General features: G+C 50.4%; 1 protein-coding gene across 1 annotated transcript in view; it reads left to right on the top strand.

Annotated features, from left to right (window-relative positions):
- The window catches only part of LOC142578369 (uncharacterized), a 144,602-nt gene that overhangs the window by 13,296 nt on the left and 104,172 nt on the right, over positions 1-27,134 (top strand). Inside the window, exon 5 of the mRNA XM_075687764.1 lies at positions 2,057-2,106. Within this exon, the coding sequence (XP_075543879.1) occupies positions 2,057-2,106 (50 nt within the window). The remainder of the gene's footprint in view (positions 1-2,056; positions 2,107-27,134) is intronic.

Raw genomic sequence — 27,134 nt, 5'->3', positions numbered from 1 at the left:
TAAACTTCAATTCAGAAATTCAACTTCAGAAATAAACTTCAGTTGTAAGTCCAGCGTTGTCCTGACCGTTTCTACTTCTTGTGCTCACGTCCGTACTTGCTGGAAACCGTTAAATGTTCACCATGCACCAACTGGCCCAGCAAACTACTCTACTAAGCTTGTTGCTTGCTTTTTGTTGGGTATAGTAAGTGCTGGACTACTGCCCACGTTTTGGATAAGCCGAGCTTCCGCTCCGGCTGGCGCATATTTGCTTCCAACATTGGCGCACCAGAACCATCGCAAATTCTTCCGCCTGTAGTGTAAGAGCCGCTATGCGCAGTTTTACTTTTCTATTATGTTTTTGCTTGCGCCATCTTCTGAAAAGGGTTCTACGAGCGTCCCACATATGCACGCGATGTGGGTCAACGACCACATTTTCTGTGGTGAGTTGCACGCGCTTCGAGTGTTGTGTGATCAACTCTTGAGCTCGCACGTCCATTGTTGCAGCGATGTTATATCCCCCTTTGTTTTTGTTGTTGTTGTTGTTGTTGTTGTTGCACTCTCGCTTTCCGTAATGCCGTCCAATCCGTCATCAGGGTCTGATAGATGCATTTGTGTGTATGGTTTAGTGAAACGGCAACCTTCAGGATGTGGCGACCGCTACCCAGCGTTTCTTCTGTATTTCACTATGTGGCTTTACGAGGTTCTTGATCACAGTAAGGTCCGTACACGTGTCCCTTGATACACTGTTCCCCACTCTATTAGGAAAGTCTGGGTCTTTGAGGAGCATACCGCGTATTTTTGAATGAACGAGTGGAAGGCATTCCCTTTCTTTGAAGTGAAGTAAGTCAGCTGCATCGCGTTGAAGCCTCCTCGAACAAGTAACGTGTGGTTTTTGGCTTCCTTGCGCGCCGATCTGATGAGGTAACCAGAATTTTCGCCAAGTTTTTTTGGTAGGCTATATACGTTTAGGACGAACACGCTGCGTGCCTTCCTGTCTGCCGGCAATACTTCCACAAATACGTGGTGAACCTTACTATCATCCAGTCTACGATCTACTCCTGTTAGCCTGCGTGAGACAAGCACTGCTTCGTGTATCTGTGTTCGCCATGTGCGGTTTATATCCGGACATGGTGGGCCTTGTGCCTGCTTCCCATAATGCTATAACATGCGTTAAGGTTGTTGCGGTTTGTTGTATTGTTCTAGTGTGGCTTTTTTTTCTTAAGAAGTTCCAGTGATTCCACTGCTTTACACGGAGTTTCTATGCTGGGTTGTTGCGCTTACTCTCCATCGTGAGGTAATGGTACGTTCTCCATGAGCCTGTCCAGATCCTCGGCACTTGAGTTCGCTTTCGACTTTTTTCTTTTCTTTCCTTTAGCAGGAATATTGTCCGTTAGCTGCTCGTGGATCGTGAGAAATTGTTGAATTTTTTCATGGAGGAAAATTTCATGCTGTTCTATTTGCGTACCGCTCTACTCATCTGTTGCTGTTACTGCAGCTGCAGCTGTTTTTTCAGTTTTGCGACAAGGAAGTTTCCATCTGTTGAAACATTTCGAAGGACGACGGAGTGGTAGTGGGGAGGGAGTTAGGTTCAGATGATAGAGAAATGAGATGCTCCATCCAGGGATCTGTGTGCGTGTGTGTGACAACTTTATTAAATATCCTGCACTTGATGGCCTGGGTCTAGGCCGCGCCAAGTGCAGCAGAGAGATCTGTCTTTCGGTAACTTCCCGGGCTTGCTGGATAGCCCGAAGCTGGTCCTCAAGATCTGAGTCACTCAGTGCGGATCTCCACCGCGCCTCTATAGGTCATCCGGGGGGAGTGCACTTCGCCTCTGAGCTATTTCACAACCCCAGTGTATATGCTCCAGGGTGTCTCCCCTATCCCATAATTTACATTTGGCATCAAGGCACAATTCCCGAAACATGCGGTTAAAATGTACCGGGTTCGTGCAGGTTCGTAACCATTTGACTTTCTATTAGCGCCGCTTTTATTTGTGCGATTTCTTTCTTTGCGGTTTTTATCGCGTCTTTGGCCTCTTGGATTTCTTTAGTGTGTCTATGTCTGATTTTTGCAGCGAAGCTGTGTACCTCTACCGACCAAGGAAATTTTCGTCTTCCTGGCGGGGTAAGCAAAAAACTCTCCATACATGGACCGATCCCAAAGATAGTGCAATGCCGGGCCGACCCGCGGCGGAGGTGAAGCACGCGTTAAGCACAGCCCATACGTGAACCGATCTCGAATACCGTGCAACGCCGCACCGACCCGCGGCGGAGGTGAAGCAGGCGCTAAGCACACCCAATACGCGGGCCGATCCCGAAGTTAGTACAATGCCGGGCCGACCCGCGGCGGAGGTGAAGCACGCGTTAAGCACAGCCCATACGTGGGCGGATCCCGAAGATAGTGCAATACCGGGCCTACCAGCGGCGGAAGTGAAGCAGGTGTTAAGCGCTCCCCATACGTGGGCCTTCCACGAATTCCACGTCTTCTATGAAGACGTGGAATTGGCGATGGGTAGAGTGAAACAAAATACACTATACTGATGGGCGACTTCAATGCCAAGACAGGCAGGAAGCAGGTTGGAGACAAGAATATGGCATAGGCACTAGGAATAGCAGGGGAGAGTTATTAGTAGAGTTTGCGGAACAGAATATTATGCGGATATGGAATACCTTCTTCCGCAAGCGGGATAGCCGAAAGTGAACGTGGAGGAGCCCGAACGGCGAGACTAGAAATGAAATAGACTTCATACTCTGCGCTAACCCTGGCATCTTAAAAGATGTCCACGTGCTCAGCAAGGTGCGCTGCAGTGACCATAGGATGGTAAGAACTCGAATTAGCCTAGACCTGAGGAGGGAACGGAAGAAACTGGTACATAAGAAGCCGATCAATGAGTTAGCGGTAAGAGGGCAAATAGAGGAATTCCAGATCAACCTACAGAACAGGTATTTGGCTTTAACTCAGGAAGAGGCCCTTAGTGTTGAAGCAATGAACGACAATTTTGTGGGCATCACTAAGGAATGTGCAATAGAAGTCGATGGTAACTCCGTTAGACAGGATACCAGTAAGCTATCGCAGGAGACGAAAGATCTGATCACGAAACGCCAATGTATGAAAGCCTCTAACCCTACAGCTAGGATAGAACTGGCAGAACTTTCGAAGTTAATCAACAACCGTAAGACAGCTGACATACGGAAGTATAATATGGATAGAATTGAACATGCTCTCACGACCGGAGGAGTGAGTGAGTGAGTGAAGTAACCTTATTTTGGTCCAGAGAAGACGCAGGGAAGACCCCGCGCCACCCGGCTAGTCCCACGTAGGGACCGCCAAGCCCAGCTTGACGGCCCGATCGCGGGCACTCTGGACGGCCAGGGCTTGGTCGTTGAGTTCGGGGCTGCCCAAGAGCGCAGCCCACCTATCTTCGCTGAAGGAGGAGCCGATGGCTTCACACTCCCACAACACATGGTCCAATGTTGCCCTTAGTCCACAGGCAGGGCAGTCCGCACTGGGATATCTTTCAGGGTATATGGCATGAAGAACCGCGAGGTTAGGGTATGCACGGGCTTGTAGAAGTCGAAGGGTAACCGCCCGCGCCCTACATAAGGCGGGGTGCGGGAGGGGGAAGACCCGTCGTGACAGATAGTAGTGCCTGGTGATCTCATTAAACGTAAGCAAGGGTTCCCCGCGGGGCTGGGCGACTGCTGAGGCGGCGCGGTCAGTGAGTCCTAGCGCGGCCTCGTGTGCGCCCTCGTTAGGGTTAGAGGGAGAACCCTCAATCGACCCCAAGTGAGCGGGAAACCAAATGAGAGAATGCGGAGAGATACTTTTGGCGCTTTGGAGAATGCGGAGGGCCTGGGGGGACACCATACCGGTTTGGTAGGCCTTAATGGCTGCCTTGGAATCACTATATATTGCCTCTCTGCGACCATCGAGCACAGCCAGCGCGATTGCAACCTGTTCGGCTACCACGGGCCTCGAAGTGCGTACCGTAGCGCAGCAAGTGAGCCTTGAATTGGAGTCTACGATGGAGACGGCGAATGCCTCTTGTTGGACATATGCCGCGGCATCCACGAAGCTTGCCTCAATGCGGTTATAGCGGACATGCTCGAGTAGAGCTGTACCCCTGGCCCGACGTCTGCCGACGTTGTTTGCGGGGTGCATATTGCGGGGAAGGGGCGCGATGTGCAGGTGAGACCTGATGTCGCCGGGAATCCGCACGGTGTCGGGTCACTGGTCGACAGGATTGAGGCCCATCTCGCCGAGTAACTTGCGGCCCGTCGGGGTGCCGGATAGCCTGAGCAGCTGTGAGTACTCTTGTGCCTCGATAATTTCTTCGAGCGTGTTGTGGACTCCGAGCTTCAACAGGTTTTCGGTGTGAGTGCTTGCAGGTAAGCCGAGGGCGAGCTTAAAGACCTTTCTGATGAGTGAATTGAGCTTGTTCGTCTCTGCAACATGCCGATTATGCATAGCCGCCGAGTATGAAAGGTGGCAGAGAACAAAAGCATGTATAATGCGGATGAGGTTGTCTTCCTTGATTCCCCGGTGCCTGTTGGCGATCCTCCGAATGAGGCCGAGAGCACTCTCCGTCTTGGCGGTGATCTTTCTGAGTGCAGTTCCATTGGCACCGTTAGACTCGATATACATCCCCAATATTCGGAGTGAGTCGACTCTGGGCACCGGAGACCCGTCACCAGTGAAAAGCCGTATTTCGCTTTCGGACGCCGGTTTCCAATCACGATGGCCGCCGCCTCTGGGTCTTTTCTTGTAGAGAAGTAGCTCAGATTTCGATGGAGAACATCTGAGCCCAGTGGGGCGGAGGAAGCGCTCGGTCGCATCGATGGCGCTCTGCATGGCGGCTTCAACTTGGCCGTCGCTGCCGCCGACGCACCAGATGGTGATGTCATCTGCGTAGATGGTATGGTTGATTCCTTGAATCTTCGTGAGCTCCTTAGAAAGTCCGATCATTGCGATGTTAAATAATGTTGGCGAGATGACTGAGCCCTGAGGCGTGCCGCGTGAACCAAGGGTGATCTCTTGCGAAAGGTATCCTTCGATCTTGAGCTTGGCAGTTCTCTGGCTAAGGAAGGATCGGACGAAGTCGTAGGTCCTCTTCCCGAGTCCGAGGCCGGCGATAGACTGGAGTATGAACTCGTGTGAGATATTGTCGAACGCCTTCTGCAGGTCTAATCCAAGGATGGCTCTGGTATCACCCGTGCTCCGGTCGATGATCTGATGCTTTATCAGCTTCATGGCGTCCTGTGTCGAGAGGCCGGCTCTGAAACCAATCATATTGTGGGTGTACATGTCATTGGCCTCGATGTGCACCTTGAGCCGGTTGAGCAGGGCATGCTCTGCAACCTTACCGACACACGACGTCAGGGAAATTGGTCTTAGATTCTCTATTCCTGGTGCTTTACCGGGTTTGGGGATGAGTACCGTGCAGGCCGCCTTCCACTGTGTGGGGACCTGTCCACTACGCCAGACTTCATTAATCCTCTCAGTGAGGAAGTCGATCGACTCATCATCGAGATTCCTCAGCATCCTGTTAGTGACGCCATCTGGGCCAGGCGCAGATTTGACGTTTAGTGAGAAGAGGACATCTCGGATCTCGGCCGCGGTAAAGTCCTGGTCCAACTCCGGCACCGCACACCCCGCGTAGTCCGGGAACTGGGTAGGGGCAGAGCTATCCGCGACCGGCAGGTACGTGTCTATGAGCCTGTCGACAATGAACTCGTCCGGGGTAGAGTCCGTAGCGAGGTGGATGGCTCGCGCGAGGGATCGTCTCTGGCTGGATCTGGTGCTGCCCTCATCGAGAAAGTCTTTGAGCAGACCCCAGCTCTTGCCTGATCTGCGCTGACCCTCGACGGATTCGCAGAGCTCATCCCATTGTTGCTTACACAGGTTCTTGCAGTGATGTTCGATCTCCCTGTTAACCTCCGAAACCTTCTTGCGGAGCCTCCTGTTATGCTTCTGCCCCTTCCATCTCGTGAGGAGGGCTTGCTTGGCTTCCAACAGGTGCGCCAACCTGCTATCCATCTTGTCGACGTCGAGTTCAGTGACGACCTCCTTGGTTGCCGCCGCGGCGTCATCCCTGATCCCTTTGCACCAACCTTCAAAATCTGTCCCGGCCATCGGTGCGCGCTCGGCTCTGATCTTGCGGAAAACGTCCCAGTCGATCAACTTGAATTTCCTTGTCTTATAGCGGGCAATCGGGAGGGAGACTTCGATGACGTAGTGGTCACTTCCGAGGTCTAGAGCCGTGTTTATCCACTTGACCTCCCCTACGTTCTTGACAAAAGAGAGGTCTGGGGTAGTATCCCGGCATGCGGAGTTACCTCTCTTAGTGGGGAAATCCTTATCGGTGATAAGGGTCAAGTCCACTTCCATCGCAGTCTGCCACAGTTCGCGTCCCTTGGGCGTGTCATGGGTGTACCCCCACACCCTATGTGGGGCGTTGAAATCCCCGACGACTACAAGGGGGTGCCCACCGGCCAGGCTGACGGCTCTCTTGAGGAGGGAGTTCGCCCTCGCCCTGCGGTAGCTGGGGCTGCAGTATACGTTGAGGATAAAGAGGCTGTTTCTTCTGAGGCCCTTTCTGGGTGGGTTCATGAGGATTTCAGTCATGACGTACTCGATGCCATCACCAACTGCGCCGAGGTCGCGAGAGAGGCAATTGTACCTTTTGTTGACGAGGGTAGCAACTCCCCTACCTCCTGAATGTGAGGATGCTACCAGATAACCTGCGAGTTTGATAGGAGTACTAGTTGCAACTTCCTGAATAGCGATGATTTGGGGCTTAACCGTGAGAGTTCTTAAATATTGCTGCAGAAGCGGCTTCTTATTGGGAAACCCTCCGCAGTTCCATTGCCAGATACTAAAGTTCTCGTCCGCACTATCCATGGCTAGGCTGAGAGGAGGCTTGAACAGCCCTGAGAATCGCGCCCTCCATCGGTGGTGCCAGTACATGACGTCGTGCTGCGACCTGCGAAGGAGCGGGGCTGGGTTCTCTCCTGGCATCGACCTCCTCTAATTTGCTTATTCGTTCACTGAGTGCACCTAAGCCCATTTTTGGGTGCGCTATAGCTTCCTCGACCGTTGCTAAGCTAGCCTGCATGCTGGCGAAGGCATTCTTGAGTTCTGAGAGCAATTTTATTTTCTCGTCTTCCTCTCTGTTCTCTACCGCTCGACGCTTGGGCGCGCGAGCCGCGTGGGCCAAAGCGGGTTGCGGCGAGGAGGGTGAAAGCGCGAGCTTTCTAATCTCCGCCATCTCCGCAGCTAGCCTGCGCATTTCTTGTTTAACCTGCGCGTTTTCTTTCCTCAACTGCTCGTTAACTCGTCGCAACTCCTCGAGCTCGTGTGCGTGGTGCGAATCGCGAGGCGGGTCGTCACCTCTTGGACCTTCACGTCCCCCTCGAACCTTGTCGGCCCAGGAGAGCGTGAACTTGCTTCTAAGGGCGGTGGGCGTGCGAGAGCGGGACCTGGTCCGCCTCGACGTGTCGCGCCCCGGCCTGGAGCTGGAGCGAGGCCGAGAACCGGAGCGTCCCCGGGAACAGGCCCGTCCTTTGGACCCACGGCTGGAGCCGGAACGTGCCCTGGAGGTGGAGTGGCCCCTGGATACGGAACGGACTCGCGAGCGGCCTCTGGAACGGGAGCGTCCTCTGTGCTGAGTACCCGGAGTGGACGAAGCCTGGACGAGTTCCGCAGTGTCCGAGCGCCGCTGAGGGGACGGTGACGCGGCATCGGCCATCTTGGCGCGCTCACTGCGACGACTACGCACGATGTATGGGATCTTGAACCTTTGAGCACAGTCCTTATTAGCCGTGAGATGCTGGCCACCACAGAGTTTACACTTGGGGGTACACTGATGCAGCTCATCGGGACTAGGGGCACCACAGCCACGGCAAATAGCGTCACCTGGATTGGGACACACGTCGGCGCGATGACCGAGGCGGCCGCACGTATAGCACACGTCGATTTGCTTGCGGTAGAGTGAGCACTGCATGAGTAGCGGTCCATACCTGACAAAGTTCGGTACACGATGCCCGTCGAACGCGACGATGACCGTGCCAGTTTGAGCTATTCTCTTCGCTGCTAAGGCGAGTGGATTATTGGCGTTGACAATCTTGGCATCGATGACTTCAGGGCCGTCTTGAAGAGGGATGTTGCGGATCACCCCCTTGCACGTGGAGTGCGGGGCCGTCTCATAGGCACTGAGCTCATATACCTTGCCCGAGATGAGCATCTGCCTCATCCGGACGTAGCGGTTCGCATTCTCGCGCTTGGGAGTACTGGCAACCATAATATTTTGCTGTAGATTCGGGCATAGAGTATCTTGGCATAGATCTTCCTGACTGATGCCAGCGGCGGCGAGTATTGCGTCAGCCACCGTAACAACGCCAATCTTAAAGATATTGAGTCCACCTCGCGGCCTGATCACAATCTTGATGTCATCTCGAGGAAGTGAGGGCATTCGTCCCGCTCGTATAACTTTGGATTTTAGCGCAGCACCGCATGATTTGCCACGGCGCGCTCCCGGCTGGGGCGATGGCGCATTAGTGTCAGCCGTGCGCGTTTTGGCGCTAACTGTTCTGGCCCCCGCAGACTGCCAGCCTTGATCTTGGGTAACCTCTTCCGGGGAGATATCCTCCCCCGCCACTTGATACTCCATCTTGAGTATGAAGCGTACCCCGCCTTCAAAGGACCAGTACACGCCGGGCAGATGCTTCACGAGGCGAAAAGCTCGGTCTCAAAGCTCGGGCACGGGCAGGAGGCTCGTGGCCGTGGCGCGAGGCGCGTGGCCTCCGGGAGCAAAGCTTGGCAATCCTCCGTAGGCTTAGCTTGGCGGCCGCCGCTTTGCTGCTGTCGAAGCGCGTAAATCTGTGAAAAATGAACTCACAGCGCTGCGGATGGCCTCTCTGAATGCCGCTTTTCGAGCTGCGTCGAATGATGCAGATGTTCTGGCGCTTCCAGGTTGCAGTCCGCAAGAATACACGTTGAATCGGGAGCTCATGTGGAACAAGTCCGCTGAGTTGGCCCACTGGCGGTGGCCCCCACGACCGGAGGAAGCCGAAAAGCAGGGAAGAAGAAACTAGGAATTGGCAAGAACCAGATGTATGCGTTAAGAGACAAAGCCGGCAATATTATTACTAATATGGATTAGATAATTCAAGCGAATGAGTTCTATAGAGATTTATACAGTACCAGTGGCAACCACGACAATAATGGAAGAGAGAATAGTCTAGAGGGATTCGAAATCCCACAGGTAACGCCGGAAGAAGTAAAGAAAGCCTTGGGAGCCATGCAAAGGGGGAAGGCAGCTGGGGAGGATCAGGTACCAGCAGATTTGTTGAAGGATGGTGGGCAGATTGTTCTAGAGGAACGGTCCACCCTGTATACGCAATGCCTCATGACCTCGAGGGTACCGTAATCTTGGAAGAACGCTAACATTATTCTAATCCATAAGAAAGGGGACGCCAAAGACTTGAAAAATTATAGACCGATCAGCTTACTGTCATTTGCATACAAACTATTTACTAAGGTAATCGCAAATAGAATCAGGAACACCTTACCCTTCTGTCAAGCAAAGGACCAGGCAGGATTCCGTAAAGGCTACTCAACAATAGACCATATTCACACTGTCAATCAGGTGATAGAGAAATGTACGGAATATAACCAACCCTTATATATAGATTTCATTGATTACGAGAAAGCGTTTGATTGTGTCGAAACCTCAGCAGTCATGGAGCCATTACGAAATGAGGGTGTAGACGAGCCGTATGTAAAAATACTGAAATATATATATAGCGGCTCCACATCCACTGTAGTCCTCCATAAAGAAAGCAACAAAATCCCAATAAAAAAGGCTTCAGGCAGGGAGATACGATCTCTCCAATGCTATTCACAGCGTGTTTACAGGAGGTATTCAGGGACCTGGATTGGGAAGAATTGGGGATAAAAGTTAATGGAGAGTACCTTAGTACCTTGGGATTCGCTGATGATATTGCTTTGCTTAGTAACTCAGGGGACCAATTGCAATGCTTGCTCACTGACCTGGAGAGGCAAAGCAGAAAAGTGGGTCTAAAAATTAATCTGCAGAAAACTAAAGTAATGGTTAACCGTGCCGGAAGAGAACAGCAATTTACAATAGGTAGCGAGGCATTGGAAGTGGTAAGGGAATACATCTACTTAGGGCAGGTAGTCACGGCGGATCCGGATCATGAGACGGAAATAATCAGAAGAATAAGAATGGGCTGGGGTGTGTTTGTCAGGCATTCTCAGGTCATGAAAAGCAGGTTGCCATTATCCCTCAAGAGAAAAGTGTATAATAACTGTGGCTTACCAGTACTCACCTACGGGGCAGAAACCTGGAGGCTTACGAAAAGGGTTCTACTTAAATTGAGGACGACGCAACGAGCTATGGAAAGAAGAATGATGGGTGTAACGTTAAGGGATAAGAAAAGAGCAGATTGGGTGAGGGAACAAACGCGAGTTAATGACATCTAAGTTGAAATCAAGAAAAAGAAATGGGGGAGGGGGGGCATGGGCAGGACATACAGTAAGGAGGAAAGATAACCGACGGTCATTAAGGGTTACGGACTGGATACCATGGGAAGGGAAGCGTAGAAGGGGGCGGCAGAAAGTTAGGTGGGCGGATGAGATTAAGAAGTTTGCAGGGACGACATGGCCACAATTAGTACATGACCGGGGTTGTTGGCGAAGTATGGGAGAGGCCTTTGCCCTGCAGTGGGCGTAACCAGGCTGATGATGATGGTGATGATGATGATGATGATGACAATGATGATGATGATGATACGTGGGCCGATCTGGAAGATAGTGCAATGCCAGGCCGACCCGCGGCGGAGATGAAGGACGCGTCAAGCACTCCCCATACGTGGGCCGATCCCGAATATAGCGCAATGCTGGGCCCGCCTGCAGTTCGCCATTAAGGGGCCCACATAGACAGCTTCGCTGGTCATCCTTCTTCACAGAGTGAAGGGCACTGATGTGTTTTCTATTTCTCTAAGGTAAACTCCACTAACCGCGTTTAGATGCCTTGCATATGTCTCGCTGTCCTATTTGAGGAGAGGTGCCTACTAGGCCGAGACAGCGCACGGGGGCGACCCGGTAAAGTCATGGTTGGACGAGGAGAAAATGACAACAGACAGGAAGCGTCATCTGTCGTGCTACGGCTAAAATTGCGTTTACGTGTTGTTCTAGGGACGTGATGCACGAAAATCGCCTCATACATTGCCCCTTCGGATAGTGCGCGGCGCGAGTTTTGCTTTCTCGGCGAGCCGCCTCTCGGCAGAAGGCGCGCCGGTGCCTTCCCCGACGCCATGACTTCATTGGGACGCCATAGCGAGCGCCGTTTCGCCCCCTCGGTAATTCTTGCTTCCTTGGGCCAGACGCTATGTTTCGGTGTTGTCGCGCGAAGCAGACGATATCGGCGCCGAGATTCTTCGCTTCAGCTACCATTCCTTTACAGCGCTCGCGCGATCTTCTGCCTTTGTACCGCTGCTTAAGCCAAGTGCCTCCGCTGTTGCCTTGAGTGGATGCGGTGCTGGAGTTCAGTGTGTCTGAGAGCACGTGTGGGTGTCACGGCTGCGCAGATGCTGTGCCGCATGCGCTTGTGACGATTTCTATCACGAAAGGTGCTTTTCTTGCATCTGTGAATCAACAGCGGTCTTTCAAATTGTAGAGTGTTCAGCCCTATCTTCCAGGACAGTGAGTTAGGCCAGAGGTTCAGCAGGGATTCATGTACCGTCGTCGAGTTAAGCATCTTGGTACTGTAGGTTTTTTATAAAGAATTAATGGCGCACACTATTTCTCTTACTACGCGATTAACCTAGGCGAGCAAGCCGCTCAGCATCAGCAACATCTTGGTTGATGTTATTTGCCCTCCTTAGCTTTCCAGAAGAAACGTACGTGGCTTTCCGTCTGTAGCTTTCTTTTTATTTTTGTTAATGAGGACCATGACGTCGGGCATCACTTCTGTATCTTAGTAGCGCGACCTAAAGTTACTGGTCACACTATTTTTTTCCTTTGTTTTGCTTTATTATCTGAGATGTGTCTTCTGGTTTGTTTCTTTCGTCTTTCCTACCCTTCATCGTATGTTCTATTTCTAAATTTCTTTCTCCTCCTTTCTGAAATGTAAGCATGCGTAGTGCTCCTTACGGTGGCAATTTGCCAGCCGGCTACTTAACTGACCTATATTCTCATTTAGGCGTATATACATGTTATCCCACGAAATATTAATAATAATAAACTCTGCTATTTGCAGTTTTTCAGACGAATCTGCTTTTCCTGCGACGTACCTTCACAACTGCGTTTGATGACCGCTGCACGTGCTCATTACGTACTCATTTTTCATGGCTGATTTGCGGACATTCTGAGACAGAAATTAAAACTATTTGTGTAGCAAAGAAAAAAATGGCTGTAGCTTAGCTAAGGTTAAGCCCAGGATGCGAAGCATACTAGCCTTTATTTTAGTTGTTGAACCACTCCTTAGCCTGGTGAACTGCTGTTGCTTGGCCATATTTGGTTCGGCTAGACAAAGAAACAATTCATGCAGGCGAGCGCACGAGCTGAGACCCGGCTATGTAGCTACGCGGCCGCAAGCGAGCGCACGAGTTGAGCCTCCGCTTTTGCAGCTGTTATGACGTCGTATGGTAGCTACGCGGCCGCGCGCGGCGCAGCAAGGAAGAGCGTGGCTGTGCGGTTAGTATGCTTCGCATAAAAAGACGCTATAGTGGACCATCCTCTCCAGCGCTTTCTAGTGGGTCAATCTATCCAGCACTTTCGCTCGGGGAACGCCGCTCGTGGTCGGAGTCCCTGCCCTATTTTAACGTCGGTCCCTAACGCCGGTGAGAAATAAACGCCCTTACAAGTGGTGGAGGGTGCTTCGGCCTGCAACGCCCATCCTGGGACTTCGGTCCCGTACCCTACGCTCAACCATGCCTGAAGACACATCCAAGCAAACCCTTCCTACTCCATCTCAGCAAGTGCCTCCTCTGTCCGTCATGAGCTCTGGTGTGCGTCGAGACAGGGACTATGCCATTTTCAGCGACACGGGCGACACCGGCGTGTACGACTGGCTGACGACATATGAAAACGTAAGCACCCAAAACAAATAGAATGACCCCGGAAAGCTGAGCATGTGACTCGTGTCTTTACCAAGTAATTAGTGAGCGTTCACTCCGCATCATATTGACACATGTACCTGTTTATCGGGTGACCACGTTTGACCCCCTAACCAATGCTATCGCACAGCGCAGGATGCGACCACATTTATAGGAAGTTTCTTGACGACTATCGATGGTTCTATCCGCTGTCTTCGACCAAACCTTGTGTAATGTGATTGCATTTGTAGAACTTGGTGGAAGGCACGCGGGTCCCAGCGATTACTCTAACATTCGACGACTCGTGTATGAAAGCCGACGCGCTTGACCCGCGGATCAGATTTTCGACGATCGCCGAGCGTGTTCGCCGCTATCGTTGTTCTTTGAGTACAGGGTGTTTTTTTGAGGGCACAAGTTCGCCCAATAAAACACTAGTTTCGTCATTCCCAGTATTGCTGCTTTCTTTACCGTCACTACTACGTGACATCTGGAGGAGGTGCTTCGCGTTCATGTACTGGACGACCCCACAAAGCCGTGACCCAAGCCCGAACGCGGAAGACAACACCAACGTCAACAAGAGCCAGTGCGGTAGCCGCAGGCTGCAAGGACTGCCCCCGGAGCCCGGACTTTTGCCTCAGACGAGCAGGAAGATTGTCACCAAGTAAACTCCAATGGCAACCCCGTGCTGCAGAAGCCCGGGGAGCCTCCGACGTTCGGCGGTTCAACGTTCGAGGATCCGGAAAGCTGGCTTGGACGTATGAGAGGGTCGCTACATTTAACAGCTGGAACAGCTACAACAAACTGCGACATGTCTTTTTCGCATTGGAAGCGGCCGCCAGGACGTCGTTCGAGAACCGAAAAGCCACTTTACCGATCTGGGACCTGTCCTGAAGCGGCTTCCAGCAGACATTCACGAGCGTCGTACGCAGAGAACGAGCCCAAGCGCTATTAGAAACCCGGGTGCAGCTGCCTAATGAGACTACTGAGATCTGCACGGAGGAAATGAGCCATCTATTCCGCCACGCGGAGCCGGAAATGCTGAAGAGAAGAAAGTCAGCCTACTCATGCATGGTGTGAAGTAGGAGATTTTCGCCGGAATGGTACGAAGCCCACGGAAGACCGTCGACCAATTTCTTCGCGAGGCCACCAGCATCGAAAAGACACTCGAGATGCGGAACCGGCAATGCAACCACTGCACGAACTCTACAAATTACGCCGGAGTTCAATCACTGGCCACCTACGATCTACGTGAGACTATCAGAGCGGCCGTACGGGAGTAGCTGCAGAAGTTCTACACAAGGTCGCAGTCTCAAGTGCATTCAATCGCCGAAATCGTCAAAGAGGAGGTTCATCGATCGTTGGGAGTTCCTGAGGTGCAACCACAATAACCGCAACCCCAGCCGGAAGCGATGACCTACGCCGCCATCGCCCGCCGTCAAGGTCCCCCTCCGCGACCGCGTTAGGGCCCTGTAACGCCGCAATTCCATCGTCGGAGATCCGTCGGAGAACTGACGGAGATCCTCCACCGCCGAAGAAGACGCCGAAAAAACCATCTCGACGACATAACAACGACACACCGCCGTCCCGAAGAAGCTTGGAAGCAAAGAATAAGCCGACGAAAGACGACCTGACGACGCCACGTACCAGCCACAGGTCAACGCGACGCAGCCGTGATCCGACGCCAAGATCTAACTATAACGCAGGACAAAGAACCACCGACCTCGACGTGCTTCTCGACGGCCACGCAGTCACCGCCTCTGTGGACACAGGGGCTGATTACTTCGTAATGAGTGTGACACATCGCCGCCCAGTTGAAGAAAGTTAAAACTGCATGGGTAGGCCCTCAAATTTGGACCGGTGGAGGACACCTCATAACGCCGACTGGAATCTGCACGGCAAGAATTACCGTTTATGACCGGACTTACCCTGCCACCTTCGTCATCCTCCAACAGTGTTCACGAGACGTCGTTCTCGGCATGGACTTCCTGAACCAACACGGCGCAATAATCGATCTGAAGTCGAAATCGATAATGCTGTCGGGAGATCAAGCGATACCGCCAAAGAGCTCTCGTAGTCACCACGTCTTGAGTGGGCTAGAAGATCAATTGAGCATCCCACCGCCAACCAGCATTATTATTTCCGTCGGCACTGAGACACCCGCTGATGTAGAAGGTGTCATCGAGCGTGACCAACGTCTACTGCTCGACCTGGAAGTTTGCTTCGCAAGAGGGATGCCTCGACTGCACGGAGGGAAAGCGCAAATAATGCTAACCAACTTCACCAGGAGTTCAAGCACATCAAAAAGGGCACGACGATCGTGTATATCGAGGAAATTGTGGAAACCAGCAATGCGTTTGTCCTCTCCGATTCAGCCGCATCTACCCCGATGAGCATAGTCCCCGAACCAGACTTCGACGTGAATCCAACTTTTCCTATGAGTAAGCAGCAACAGATCAGAAGTCTTCTCCGACGATACAAAGACTGCTTTTCGACGTCATCGAGGATTCGACAAACACCAGTTGCAAAGCATCGCATAATAACCGAAGAGAGCACTCGACCACTCCGCCAGAGCCCTTACCGAGTTTCGACGCGAGAACGGGAAGCTATTAGGCAACAAGTCGACGAAATGCTGCGCGACGACATTATCCAGCCGTCGAAAAGCCCGTGGGCCTCTTCTGTAGTCCTGGTGAAGAAAAAGGACGGAACCCTACGCTTCTGCGTCGATTATCGTCGACTGAACAAGATCACGAAGAAGGATGTGTACCCCCTTCCACGGATAGACGACGCATTGGATCGGCTGTGCAACGCTGAATAGTTCTCGTCGATGGATCTCAAGTCTGGCTACCGGCAAATAGAAGTCGACGAGAGAGATCGCGAAAAGACGGCATTCATCACGCCAGACGAGTTCAAGGTCATGCCATTCGGACTGTGCTCGATTCCCGCAACGTTTCAGCGCGTCATGGACACGGTTTTAGCAGGATTAAAGTGGAAGACGTGTTTTGTTTACTTGGATGACGTCGTTGTCTTCGCCGGAAATTTCGTCGATCACCTTAGGCGGCTTGCGACAGTATTAGAGGCCATCAAGCCGTCAGGGCTCACTCTGAATTAGGAAAAGTACCGCTTCACTTAAGATGAGCTTCTGTTCCTAGGCCACGCAATCAGCAAATCTGGAGTCCGCCCCGACCCGCAGAAGATGGCTGCCATAGTAAAGTTCCCGCAGCCCATCGACAAGAAAGCAGTGCGTAGATTCCTTGGCGTGTATGCCTACTATAGGCGTTTTCTCAAGGACTTTTCACGCATCGCGGAGCCACTAACACATCTAACCAAATGTGATGTCGAGTTCAAGTGTTAAACGCCGCAGGCCGACCCATTTCAAGAACTCAAACGACGCATGCGGACGCCGCCAGTACTTGCATACTTCGACGAGGACGCGGATACAGAAATCCACACTGACACCAGGAGCCTAGGCCTCGGTGCCATCCTAGTCCAGAGGAAAGACGGACTTGTACGCGTGATATCTTATGCTAGCCGGTCGCTGTCAAAAGCGGAAGGCAATTATTCTACGACTGAAAAGGAATGTCTCGCCATCATTTGGGCTACAGCGAAATTCCGCCCTTACCTCTATGGCAGCCTATTCAAAGTCGTCAACGACAATCACGCGTTGTGTTTGCTAGCTAACTTAAAGGACCGTTCAGGACGGCTGGCGTGGTGGAGCCTCAGACTGCAAGAATATCACGTCATGGTAATCTACAAGTCCGGACGAAAACACTGTGACGCCGACTGCCTATCACGCGCCCTCATTGATCCCCCGCCGCAAAACGACGAGAGCGACGGCGCCTTCCTTGGAATAATAAGCGCGGAAGACTTCGCTAAACAGCAACGAGCGGACCCGGAGCTAAAAGGCCTCGTGGAGTATTTGGAAGGGAACACCGACATTATCCCCAGACCATTTAAGCGCGAATTGTCTTCGTTCACGCTACAAAACAACCTGCTCGTGAAGAACTTCTCACCAATCCGCGCGAACTAGATTCTTGTTCCGTCAGCGCTGCATCCAGAAGTACTGTACACCCTACATGACGATCCAGCCACTGGGCACTTCGGATTCTCCCGGACACTGTCGAGGATACAGGAGAGGTATTACTGGCCGCGTCTGACCGCCGACGTCGTCCGTTAAGTTAAGACATGCCGAGACTGTCAGCGACACCAGACACCACCGACAAGGCCAGCAGGATAACTACAGCCGACCGAACCTCCTTGTCGACCATTTCAGCAGATCGGGATTAATTTGTTGGGACCGTTTCCGACATCAACATCCAGAAATAAGTGGATCGTCGTGGCAACGGACTATCGCAGCCGCTTCGCTGGAACTAAAGCTCTACCGAAACGCAGCGCCGCCAAAGTGGCGAAATTTTTCGTCGAAAACATCCTGCTACGACATGGCACCGCAGAAGTCCTCATCACCGACAGAGAGACGGCCTTTACAGCGGAGCTTACCCATGCCATTCTGCAGTACAATCAGACAATGCGCAGGAGGACAACTGCCTACCACCCACAGACGAAAGGTCTTACGGAGCGCCTAAACAAGACCCTCGCCGACATGCTAGCAATGTACGTCGACGGCGTGCCTCATAATCAGAAAGTGGTTTTGGCACGTGAAACCCCATAATTTTTTCGAACACAAGACCTGGGATGCCGTCCTGCCATATGTAACCTTCGCTTACAACACGGCGGTGCAACAAACAACACAGATCACGCCTTTTAAGCAGGTTTACGGCAGGAACCCGACGACGACACTCGACGCCATGCTGCCGCACGCCACTGACGAAGAGAATCTTGACGTCGCTACCTATCTCAAGCGCGCCGAAGAAGCCCGACAGCTCGCTCGCCTACGGATCAAAATCCAGCAGCGTACCGACAGCCGACACTACAACCTCCGACGACGCTTTGTCGAGTACCAGCCCGGCGACCGTGTTTGGGTTTGGACCCCGATACGACGACGAGGACTGAGTGAGAAACTATTGCGACGCTATTTCGGACCCTACTATGTCATCCAACGTATTGGCGCACTGGACTATGAGGTCGTGCCGGACGGCTTTTCGCATTCACAGCAGCGCCGCGCACAATCTGAAGTGATCCACGTGGTACGTCTTAAAGCCTTTTACGCATGCTGATGAATTTCCTTGTTTTGTTGTTTCTTTGCTACGGGTGCTTTCCTTTATTACTCTCGTTTGTTTGTAGCATCGGGTCGATGCTGCAAACAAGTTGATGGCAGTATCGGGTCGATGCTTGCGATAGGGTGACCACGTTTTACCACCTAACAAATGTTATCGCACAGCGCAGGCCGCGCCTGCATGTATAGGAACTTTCTGGAATGCTATCGATGGTTCCATCCGCTGTCTGTGACCGAACCTTGTGTAATCTGATCGCATGTGTGCGCAACGCGAATAATGTGGAACTTTGTGGAAGGCACGCGGGTCCAAGCGATTACTCCGAAAAATTCAATGACTGATGTAAAAAGCCGACGCACTTGACCCACTGATCAGATTTGCGATGATCGCCGAGCGTGTTCGCCGTTATCGTTGTTCTTTGAGTATAGCGTGTTTTCTGAGGGCAGAACTTTGCCCAATAAAACGCTAGTTCCGTCATTCCCAGTATTGCTGCTTTCTTCACCGTCACTACTACGTGACAATATTGTATACACTGAAAGACAGTATAATTGTCAGGTGATGTCAGCGAAAACGCAGTGTGAACCGTATCTATTGCCGTGTCCTCACAATGATTCCAGCTAACTTCAACACAAACTATCTACTTAGGTAAAGCCGCATCAGACCGTCAGTCGCTTGTTTCTTCTGGATCGTCGTAGCTCGGGTACGTCTGGTCTTCACCGGCCTCGGTGCGAGATTATCGGCACTGGCGGGTGTGCAGTCTGTGTTTTCAAGTACTCCAATCCGGAAGAAGCCTGATCTGGTAGGCTCGCAATGGCTCTGACGACTTTTCTGTAGACCATCCTCTTCTCAATCACTTTCTCTGCCTGCGATGGACGTCGTCATTGGTCATCAACAAGAAGTTGGAAACCGTTTCCCTGACTTGAGTGACTTTGGCGGGTTTCCATCAAAGTCCTGTAACGAAGCATCCGGCGTAGATGCAATAGCCAGCACCAAGCACTTTAACCACTGAGACACAAGTAACTTGGTCTCGCAGATTGTCCGTGCGTAAGTCTTCTAACACGGTGTGCAGCTTGCGGCCCGTCATCGGCTGTGCTGGGCTCTTTCGCGTAACTGAATGTGGGGTGGTATGCTGCTTCTACAAGAAACACATCTTCCACTTGTGTGTCATTTCTTGGTTGTTTCTTCGATATCTCTTTCACTTCCCTCAGCATTCGTACGGCTCTTTATGTACAAGGGGGGTGGTAAAGAGTTGTTGACACCGAATGAAAACCGGTTACGCTTGAGAAAATATTTCTCTGTTCGCTAGTGTAAGCTTATCCGTTATGGAAAACAATAACGTTCCGAAACCTGTGCGTTGCCAAGAGCACCGGCACTGCCGTGATTACTGGTGATGTTTTCATGGAAGGCATGATCTGCAAGTCTTCTTTGTGAATATGCACTTATCACGAGAATAAAATTATGGAATTTTACGTGCCAAAACCACTTTCTGATTATGAGGCACGCCGTAGTGAGGGACTCCGGAAATTTTGACCACCTGGGGTTCTTTAACGTTCTGACGAGAATAAAAAGGTGGCTCTTCACAGTCCCATTAAAATTTATTTGCTACCAGCTCAGTGGCTGATCTGGTTTAACCCAGAAATCAACTGGTGCTTCTTGGTCACTTTGACTGCTGCTCGGGAACAAGGAAATCATTGATTTCCTTGTTCATTTTCGGTCATTTCATTCAAGACCAAGTTTGCCCTTTCAAAACAGCCATTCCAGAAAAAGTTGCGTCAAACAAGCTTAGGATATGATTTGTTCCTATATTTCTGTTATAGCTACTCTGTTGCCCCAGATAATGCAATTACAATGCAGCGAAAATTCTGTCTACTTCACCTAGTAAACAGTTGTCCGCTTTCATCAAAAGTTAGCCAAAGAGATTGCAGTCTCTCAGTTTGGAGAGTGCACGATCTTTCTTCGTTAGTTCCACGATGTCGAAGTTCGCAGCGGGAGGCATTGCTCTGCAGCAGCAATATGTCGCCCGTTGGTTGCACCTTCTCATCGAATTCCGGCGCCGGTACCTTGCTTAGCACGTCGGTGTTTCTGTTACGAGGCCCTAGTCTATAGTCCGAACTACAGTCGTAGGCGACTAGCAGCGTCGAACGCAGCATCCAACGCCGCATATTGGGGTGAGACAACTTCTGGTAAACGCTTCTCCCTGTGAAAAATTTCAGTACTGGTTGGTCATAATAGTGATAATACAAGAACGTCCTGCTAAGTACTGGTTAATTTTTTTACAGCGAAGCTTCTTAGGGCTACCATACTCACTATTGTGTCCGCGCGTACAAACAAATCCCAAAGATACTGCAATGTGGGCCGACCCGCGGCGGAAGTGATGGAGGCGTTAAACACTCCCCATACCTGAGCCGATCAGAAAGATAGTGCAATGCCGCGCCGACCCGCGGTGGAGGTGAAGCAGGCGTTAAGCACTCCCCATACGTGGGCCGATCTTAAAGATAGTGCAATACCGTACCGCTCTGCGGCAAAGGTAAAGCAGGCGATGAGCATTTTCCATATGTGGGACGATCCCGAAGATATAGTGTAATGCCGGGCCGACCCAAGGCGGAGCTGCAGTTCGCCAATAAGGGGCCCACATACACAGCTTCATTGGTCATTCTTCTTCACAGAGTGGAAGTGGACTGAGTTGTTTAAAAGATGCTATGGGGGCGTACTACGAGGGCGGCCCTGCCGGGAATGGCTGGGTGCACTAAAATCGCTTGATAATTTGAAAGTATCGCCATGCTTTGAACTCTGCCGCCGCTGCGCGACCTCCTCCTCCCCCCTCGCCCGTCCCCTCTGCGGAACCACTTTTGCATCCTTTTTTCTGCCCGACGATTGGTCTCCGTACTGTTGTCCTTGGAAACGCGCGGATATTCCGTTTTGCTGGAGTTTTTCGTTTTGGTTGGCCCCGTGTTTCTCCTTTTACTTTGCTGGCTCGACACAGCGAACGTTGCACGCTCTGTTTCCTTCGGTGTAGTGCGAGCGCTATGCCGTGCTGTAGCGCAAATAACTGAAGTAAGAAGCCTGAAAATAATTATGCACTTGTAGTGCGCAAGTAGTCTTTGACGAGTACCCTAGCTCCGTCACGCGAAATGTGCAATGTCTTGTTTCTGTACAAAAGTAAATTAAATTAATTAACTAATTAAATTAGTAATTAGTAATTATTAAGTATTAAATTAGTAAGTTGTAAGTAATTAGTGTAAATATAGATGATTCGTAACCTTATATGTGATGAGGAACAAGTTAAACTAAAACAATATAAAGAGCATATATACCCACAGGGATAAATAGGGCTCCTTATGAGGTGCATGGGGAAGCAGATTGGGCCAACTGAAATTTGGTGTTGTGCCAACTTGAAATTTGTTCGGTGAAATTCAAGTTTGGTGGAGGGTAGACTGAAGTTTGGGGGTGGGCCAAATGCAAATGTGCAAGTGGGCCAACTTGAAACGTTGGTTGGGCTATCTTAAATTCATGTTTCGGCCATCTTGAAATTTGGACATGGGCTAACTGAAATATAAGGGTAGGCCGACCTAAATTGGGGGATGGGCGAACCTAAATTTTGGGGTGGGGCAATTGGAATTTGGGGGTGGGCCGACTTGAAGTTTTGACATGGACCAACTGAAATTTGGGGGTGGGTCAAATTGAAATTTAGGGCTGGCCAACTTGAAATTTGGGAGTCGGCCAAGTTATATTTGGGGGTGGGCCGACTTCTTCCCCCCCCCCCCCCCTAAATTTGCACGTGCGCCAACTTAAGACAACACCAGTGGAGTTTCTGCATTCTTTTTATGATACCAAAAGGAAAGCGTGAAAGCTTGCGCAAGAAGGTGTGGCTGCACAACATTGGCCGAAAGAACGTTGTTCGGACAAATAACAATTTTGTTTGAGATTTAAGGCGCCTTTCTTATTGCTCATATCGAATAATCCCCTAATGCTGCATTTTTTAAATTCTTCCCGCCTGTTCATCGGCGCTTTTGCTGCGACAATTTGTACGTTTCGTGAAAATAGCATTGTCCTTAGCATGCATGCTGAATTTTCTGCTGTAACTCCATCACCTCGCACGTCGTCAACTGTTATTCAAACGCAAATGCAGAAATATAGTTCTTTCGTTTCACTGTGAACAATTATATGCGAGGATAAAACCTTTCGACCGCGCTTTCCATGATTGTTATGATCCGCTGTCTTTGTACTGGAAATCGAAATAACCCGCGGTGGTTGCTTAGTGGCTAAGTTGTTGGGCTGCTGAGCACGAGGTCGCGGGATCGGATCCCGGCCACGGCGGCCGCATTTCGATGGGGGCGAAATGCGAAAACACCCGTGTACTTAGATTTAGGTGCACGTTAAAGAACCCCAGGTGGTCGAAATTTCCGGAGTCCTCCACTACGGTGTGCCTCATAATCAGGAAGTGGTTTTGGCACGTAAAACCCCATAATTTAATTTAATTTAAATCGAAATAGCAGCTTCTTGAGGAACTTTCTTTCCAGTTTACCTCGATGTGTGCGTCAATCACTTAGATACGATGAATCCAAGGCCTGAAAAGATTATAGGCAAGTGTATCTAAGGTATTGCGGGTGATGAGCGCTAGCCAATCCACTTATTACGTCTTTTCACTTTTTGAATTTGCTTTGAATACGGCTGCCACGCACGCGTGAATGTGTGACGATTATTCTGTAGTTTTCACAAGGATACAGACAATCTGCATGGGGTGTTCACATGGTCCCACGCGCTTGAGAGCGCTGATATTGCGCAACCCTTATATTCAGTTTAGAGACCACAGCGCGAAAGTTTGCTTTCACACTTAGAACACAAACACATGGACAGACGGTGCACTTATGACTAATTCGCTAAATATAATAAATAAATGTGCGCTAAATATGCACGCATTTCATCATCATCATCATCAGCCTAGTTACGCCCACTGCAGGGCAAAGGCCTCTCCCATACTTCTCCAACTACCCCGGTCATGTACTAATTGTGGCCATGTTGTCCCTGCAAACGTCTTAATGTCATCCACCCACCTTTCTGCCGCCCCCTGCTAAGCATCCCTTCCCTTGGAATCCAGTCCGTAACCCTTAGTGACCATCGGTTATCTTCCCTCCTCATTACATGTCCGGCCCATGCCCATTTCTTTTTCTTGATTTCAACTAAGATATCAGTAACTCGCGTTTGTTCCCTCACCCAATCTGCTCTTTTCTTATCCCTTAACGTCGCACCCATCATTCTTCTTTCCATAGCTCGTTGCGTCGTCCTCAATTTCAGCAGAACCCTTTTCTTAAGCCTCCAGGTTTCTGCCCCATATGTGAGTACTGGTAACACACAGCTGTTATACACTTTCCTTTTGAGGGATAGTGGCAACCCGCTGTTCATGATTTGAGAATGCCTGCCAAACGCACCCCAGCCCATTCTTATTCTTCTGGTTATTTCAGTCTCATGATCCGGATCCGTGGTCTCTACCTGCCCTAAGTAGATGTATTCCCTTACCACTTCCAGTGCCTCGCTACCTATTGTAAATTGCTGTTCTCTTCCGGGACGGTTAACCATTACTTTAGTTTTCTGCAGATTAATTTTTATACCCCACTTTTCTGCTTTGCCTCTCCAGGTCAGTGAGCAAGCATTGCAATTGGTCTCCTGAGTTACTAAGCAAGACAATATCATCAGCGAATCGCAAGTTGCTAAGGTATTCTCCATCAACTTTTATCCCCAATTATTCCCACTCCAGGCCTCTGAATACCTCCTGTAAACATGCTGTGAATAGCATTGGAGATATCGTATCTCCCTGTCTGACGCCTTTCTTTATAGGGATTTTGTTGCTTTCTTTGTGGAGGACTACGGTGGCTGTGGAGCCGCTATAGATATCTTCCAGTATCTTTACATATGGCTCATCTACACCCTGATTCCGTAATGCCTCCATGACTGCTGAGGTTTCGACTGAATCAAACGCTTTCTCGTAATCAATGAAAGCTATATATAAGGGTTGGTTATATTCTGCACATTTCTCTATCACTTGATTGATAGTGTGAATATGGTCTATTGTTGAGTAGCCTTTACGGAATCCTGCCTGGTCCTTATTGCGCGCTAAATATAATACCTGCGGTGCACATGCACCCTCTGGCAGAAAAGAAAAGCTAAACACAGGGGAATGAGCCAGAAGCAATACTAGATCAGATACAGAAAATAAAGAATCATATCATGTGGCAGAAAAACATGGTTGGAGCGTAGAACTGGCCTCAAAGCTCCTTTTATGTCTGCATGACCCATTAATATGTCTTTCAGAAGAAACAATCCTCCTCATAAAGGTCACCTTCACATTTTAGATGCTGTTATCACCGTTTTCGAAAATTCTCTTCACCGCTGGGCCGCGAAACTTGTACAAAATCATGCGCCTCCATCGAATGCTGCGGCCCGCCTGCGGGAGCGAAGGAGAAAAAGCGTGCCGTGCGCAGCGCGTGCAGCCGCCCCTTCAGGAGCATCGAGGAAGAAATCGCCGCGGGGCGAGAGTGACGTTACTTTCAAATCATCAAGTTGCTTTAGAGCGCATGACGATACAGCGCCTTCTAGGAAAGGGCAATTCTCGCATTGGTGAAACTTTTCTTTTTTTTTTGCGCATGTTAGACTGGAGATTAATATTGATCCAAGCGAAGGTCAGGCTAGGTTACATTAAAGGGACAATAAAGCGAAAAAATTAATAAGTTTAGACTAATGAAGCATTGTTTGAGAACCCTGCAGGCAAACATTCAAAAAATAATAGTTTATTAGATGAGAAAATGAAGGTCCAAGTATCAGTATTTGAATTTCGCGCCGAAACCCCATCGCCGGGACGTCAGCGTGACGTCAGGGATTCCAAAGTATGTTTTCGCATTTCGGCCGCGTTGGCTGAATATAGGCTCCCGAATCTTGCCACGTTTAATATTTGGTTCCTTTTGAACACAATATAGTGAATCTGTACCGCTATATATAATTAGTGGGCCCTAGAAGATGCCATCAAAATCCAAGAAGTCACAGCCCCCAGGTGCGGGAACTTAAGTAGGCGTCGCCACCCGTACTTCGTTCTTGCGCTTTTTGTGGCTTACCAAACGTGTTATATCGTTGTAAGAGTGGTGTTTTTGGTGTTGTAGAACGGTAATTTACTGATGCAGAAGAAATAATTTTTCACTTTAGTGTCCCTTTAAAAACAAGTTGGGGTTAACTCGGTACGAACGAAATATCACGGAAGCTCTCGGATTGGGTGCGTGAGGTATATAGGTCTTAACCAGTTCGGAATTCCCGGCGAGTGTAGGTTTCGATTGGCAAACTACTGTACGGCTGAAATGACAAGCCTAACGCAGGATGTGGCGGCATCGCAGGGCGGCACCAGTGCACCAAGTGCGCAGCCACTTTTGGCAGGTGCTCACTGCGTAGAGCGCACAGCATCAGCCATATTTTTAACGTCATACACTCGTAGCCTTCCTTATCAACCTGAGCACATTTCCGCTCGCTTGTTCCCATTGGTTAGGCTGTTTAGGTGCATATGCTGTGGGCGTTCTGTACCGTCGGGTTTTCTACGCTCCAACTAGCACAGCTACAATTCCTATAGATGAGGCATCGCATGACAGCACAATTGATGGTTCCGAGTCATACTAGACGTGAACTGTTTCTTACGCTAACGTGCTTTTGGGAGCACTAAGGCTTGATCACAGAGAAAAAAAATCAACATGAGGGGACACCCGGCAAAGAGGGGCAACAGGAAACACGTCATAGTCTAGCTAGTTCGCACACCGTGGATGACCTGATACGACCACCGAAAAAAAAAAAAACTAGTCAAGTTAACTATCTTTACTTGTTATTTCTTCTCGCAAAACTAAAATTGTTTGAATATAATATAAGTTACACTTGACAACTTATTTTTCTTGCGTTTCATAGCTACACGCCCACGACACCTGACATGCAATCTAAGCGAGCAAGGCCGGCTGCGCATGTTAGCCTTCGCAGGTTCGGCGTGCTGGTTATCTTTTTCCGCATAGCTCGCACAAACTCTGCTCTCTAGCGTGTTTTTGCGTCCCAGCTGCTCGTCGACGCGGCGATCCTGTGTTATTTGACAACGGCGAGGTCGGATATAATGTACGGCAGAGTAGGCTGCATTTGAAGCACTTAGGCTTAGGGCACGCTGGCCGTACAGTCCGCTGTGGCGCATTTAGCGAAAGACAGGCCGGCCGCTCCGGTGCAGTTAGCTTAGCGGGTACGGAATATTACTGGGTCGAGCTTGTGATCGTCTCAGTGGACCCCAATAATTTATATATTATTTCGGCTCGCTTAGGGCACACTAGCCGCACAGGCCAATGTGACGCAGTTAGTTTAGCATCTACTGAATTTTACTGGGACAAATTTGTGACGCTTTCAATGGCCCTCGAGATTCGAATAATATTTCGGATCGTTTAGGGCACACTATCCGTAAAGGCGGCTCTGACGCAGTAAGCGAAAGGCAAGCCGATCCTTGTCGCACAGTTAGTTTCGCGTGGCCTAAATCTTACAGGACCAAGATTGCGACGCTTTTTATGGTCGCACAAACTGCATTTGCCTTTTTTTCTGTACTCACGCTTGTCGAAAACGCGACTAGTGATTGCGAGGAGCGATAAAAAAATTAGAGGGTGCGTAAGCTTCGCCTTTAAAAGTGCAATACCGATAGAATTCACGTATGCCTGACTGCTTCTCACGCTTCCCGGGAGCAGCATTTTTTGTAACCGTAATTTTCATCGGGAAACGCTGGCGGCGAAGTCTGTGCACGAAGGCAGTTTTTGGTAGAAACGCGGCCCTTTGCGTCGGCCGCGATGTGGCGTAAGCGAGCGTCATCTAG

The sequence above is a fragment of the Dermacentor variabilis genome, chromosome 4 (genome assembly GCF_050947875.1).
Source record: "Dermacentor variabilis isolate Ectoservices chromosome 4, ASM5094787v1, whole genome shotgun sequence".
NCBI lineage: Eukaryota > Metazoa > Arthropoda > Arachnida > Ixodida > Ixodidae > Dermacentor > Dermacentor variabilis.
This window is presented reverse-complemented; position numbering and strand designations above follow the sequence as displayed.